Source organism: Maniola hyperantus, chromosome 12, assembly GCF_902806685.2.
Source record: "Maniola hyperantus chromosome 12, iAphHyp1.2, whole genome shotgun sequence".
Classification (NCBI taxonomy): Eukaryota; Metazoa; Arthropoda; class Insecta; order Lepidoptera; family Nymphalidae; genus Maniola; species Maniola hyperantus.
In genome coordinates, this window is record NC_048547.1 from 426883 (window position 1) to 430174 (window position 3292).

Sequence of the window (3292 nt, forward strand, 5' to 3'; positions counted from 1 at the left end):
GGATGAAATGACATATCTGTACACATAGTAAAGTAAGTAGGTTATTGTTATAATTGGATTTTTTTTTTGCAGATAGCTATAATTTACGTTGCTAAAGATTAGCGTCTTGTCTGTTAATGCTTATTTTTTTATTTTTTTATGTTATATATACCACAATTCTCTTAAAAATAGGTACCCAAGTAATACTTTTTAGGATTCCGTACCTCAAAAGGAAGGGAAAATGAAGGAAGGAAGGAGGAAAGGAGGAGGACGGAAAGGAAGGAACCCTTATAGGATCACTTTGTTGTCTGTCTGTTTGTCTGCCCGTCTGTCACGAAAACTACAGAGTGGGTACTTCCTGTTGACTTAGAATCAAGAAATTTGGCAGGAAGGTAGGTCTAATAGCAGACATAAGGGGAAAAATCTGGAAATCGTGAATTTGTGGTTACATCACACAAAAATTAAATCGTGGTCATGAACTAATAATTAGTGTTTTCAATTTCCAAAGTAAGATAAATATATTAAGTGGGGTATCATATGACAGGGTTTCACTTGTGCATTCTAAAACAGATTTTTATTTATTTTTATGCATCATAGTTTTTGATTTATCGTACAAAATGTTGAAGAATACGACTGTAGTACGGAACCCTCGCTGCGCGAGCCTGACTCGCACTTGACCGGTTTTATCTTATATGCATATAGTAAAGGCATACAATCAAAACTTTTTCGGTCTAGTAATGTTATGCTTATGAGTGGTTGACGTTTTATACAGTTATTGAATATACCTAGTTATATGAAAACCGGTAGTTAGTTTTAGTTTTTAGCTTTATGTTATTAATTATCACTACTATATCATACAAACCCTACAAGTGACAATCTAAAGTGTAAATCTTACCTATTTTTGAATAAAAGATTTGGGTTTTTAATAACCATTCATTAAAAAAATGGAAAGAAACCAAAAATATTTTAAAAGTTAGAAAGCTCGAAGGTTTTCGGTTCCCAATACTATAAACACAGAAAACCATTATAAAAAGAATCTTGTCACCTATGGTTAAAGAATGCAACTTCCATAAAAGATTTTCGTCTCGTGTAGCCGCGACGGATTGGCACCACCCCCCATATTAGGAAAGTAAAGGTATAAACATAATTGTCAATTCTCATTTAATGGATTTTAGTCTTTATCTAGAGCATTCATAAGAACGATATATCAATATGAGTTCACGAAAATAATACTCAATTTTTACTAAAGTACTAATGTGAATGCGGGTTTATGATTTCATAATATAAAAAGCGATGCAGGAGCTACATTGGACATTAAGTCTATTATTTTCAGTTGAAGTGACTAGTGCACCAAAAACCCTGTAAGTATGTACGTGTCTTTTTTTATATAGTACCTACCTCTTCGTGAATTCGATAAAGTAATTATATAATAGGTAATAAATATTATTCATTTAAATAATAGTTATCATTTTTTAAGTATTAAGTGGATATTTATATTTGGCTCTTACATATATTACGTACTAGCTGATGCCCGCAACTTCACCCGCATGGATTTAAATTTTTCAAAATCCCGCGGGAAATCTTTGATTTTTCCGGGATAAAAAGTAGCCTATGAGTTAATCCAGGGTATAATCTATCTCCATTCCAAATTTCATCCAAATTCGTTTTTTTTTTGCGCGATTGAGTGACAAACATCAAAACATCCAAACATCCACACTTTATTATATATTAGGATTTATTTTGTACCAGGATGTAGGAGTTACCTGCGAATAATATGTCATACTTACTTAATTTAATTTGTCTTTTACTTCAGGTCGACTGTAAGCGGAAACCCTTTTGACTCCGATAACGAAAGCACAGTAGTTAAGAAAACTAGAAAATCGAGTAAGAAGACGACTCGAGCTGAGAAGGCCAAGCAAAAGCCAAAGAAGTCGATACAATCGGACTCTGACTCTGAGCCCGAGCCTTCGAAAATTATTAAGAAAAAAAGAGCAATTCTAGATTCAGAGGTAAGGCTAATAATTTTCAATGTTATGTAAGTAGGTATGATCCATCAACTCATAATATTTGTGTTTTATAACTGGAAATTTGAGTACAATTTTGAGTTACTTTCTTTTTTGCTTTTTTCCTGTACAAACCGTTTTTTATATTATCAAAAATATTAAAAAAAAGCCTTATGAGCGGTTTAGTTTATTGAAATCATGTGATATTCATTATTTCTTTATTGATTTCAGGAGGAAGGCGAGCCCATAAGAGCGACGGCTTTGCGAAGTTTTTTCTCCCGACGGGTGGGAACGGGCTACACATTGCAAAGGGCGGATCCCACGAAGAATGGAGAGTACTACATAGAGCTGCGTGTATACAATACGCGTGAAGCTGCGACGCTGGGCACCGATAGATGGAAACGCGCGCTCATAACATACAAGTCAGCTGTGGAAGGTGATAGTGGAACATGGCAGGCTGTAACTAAATTAGTTACAGCAGCGAAGGAAGAATATTCGGCTATTCAGCCTATTTTATATCCGTATAACGCTTACTGAAAATTGTTTTATTAATATATAAATATAAACGTACTTCCTATGACTTTACAGGTTTAATTATTATTTAAATATCATATTTTTGATTGCGCTGTTTGACCTATAATCTATTAAGCAGCTTATAATCAAAAGGCAATAATCAATGTGTCTTTCCTTACAGCAATTGCAGTAATGAAAAAATAAGTACTGAAATCAGAATCCAAAAACCAGATATAGAAACCAAAATCTGAATTTAAATATTGACATTCAGATATATATTTCTTTCAAATTTTCATCTCGCATTAGAAACAAAAAGTTAGAAGTTATTATTAAAATTTTATTTTATTATTTTGATTGTCTTTCCTTGCAGCAATTGCAGTAATGAAAAAATAAGTACTGAAATCAGAATCCAAAAACCAGATATAGAAACCAAAATCTGAATTTAAATATTGACATTCAGATATATATTTCTTTCAAATTTTCATCTCGCATTAGAAACAAAAAGTTAGAAGTTATTATTAAAATTTTATTTTATTATTTTGATTGTCTTTCCTTGCAGCAATTGCAGTAATGAAAAACTAAGTGCTGAAATCAAATTCTAAAATCTGATATAGAAATCAAAATCTGAATTCAAATATTAACATTCAGATATTTTTTTCTAATTTGATTTCGCATAAGATACAAAAAATAAGAGGTTATCGCTAAAATTTTATTTTATTATTGTCTTTACAGTCCTTACAGCAATTGCAGTAATGAAAAAATAAGTACTGAAATCAGAATCCAAAAACCAGATATAG

The 3292-nt window shown here is 31.9% G+C and overlaps 1 protein-coding gene across 2 annotated transcripts; it reads left to right on the forward strand.

Moving 5' to 3' along the window:
- Positions 1–228: 228 nt before the first annotated feature.
- LOC138403063 (uncharacterized) lies at positions 229–2520 on the forward strand. 2 transcript variants are annotated; one of them, XM_069502055.1, is made up of 3 exons: positions 229–1340; positions 1793–1988; positions 2214–2520. In XM_069502055.1, exons 1-3 carry the CDS (start codon positions 1273–1275, stop codon positions 2517–2519), a joined length of 570 nt encoding a protein of 189 aa, XP_069358156.1. In that variant the 5' UTR covers positions 229–1272; the 3' UTR covers position 2520. The 2 variants fall into 2 exon arrangements, with proteins under 2 accessions (XP_069358156.1, XP_069358157.1); XM_069502056.1 differs by having other exon boundaries at positions 1311–1348.
- Positions 2521–3292: the final 772 nt, after the last annotated feature.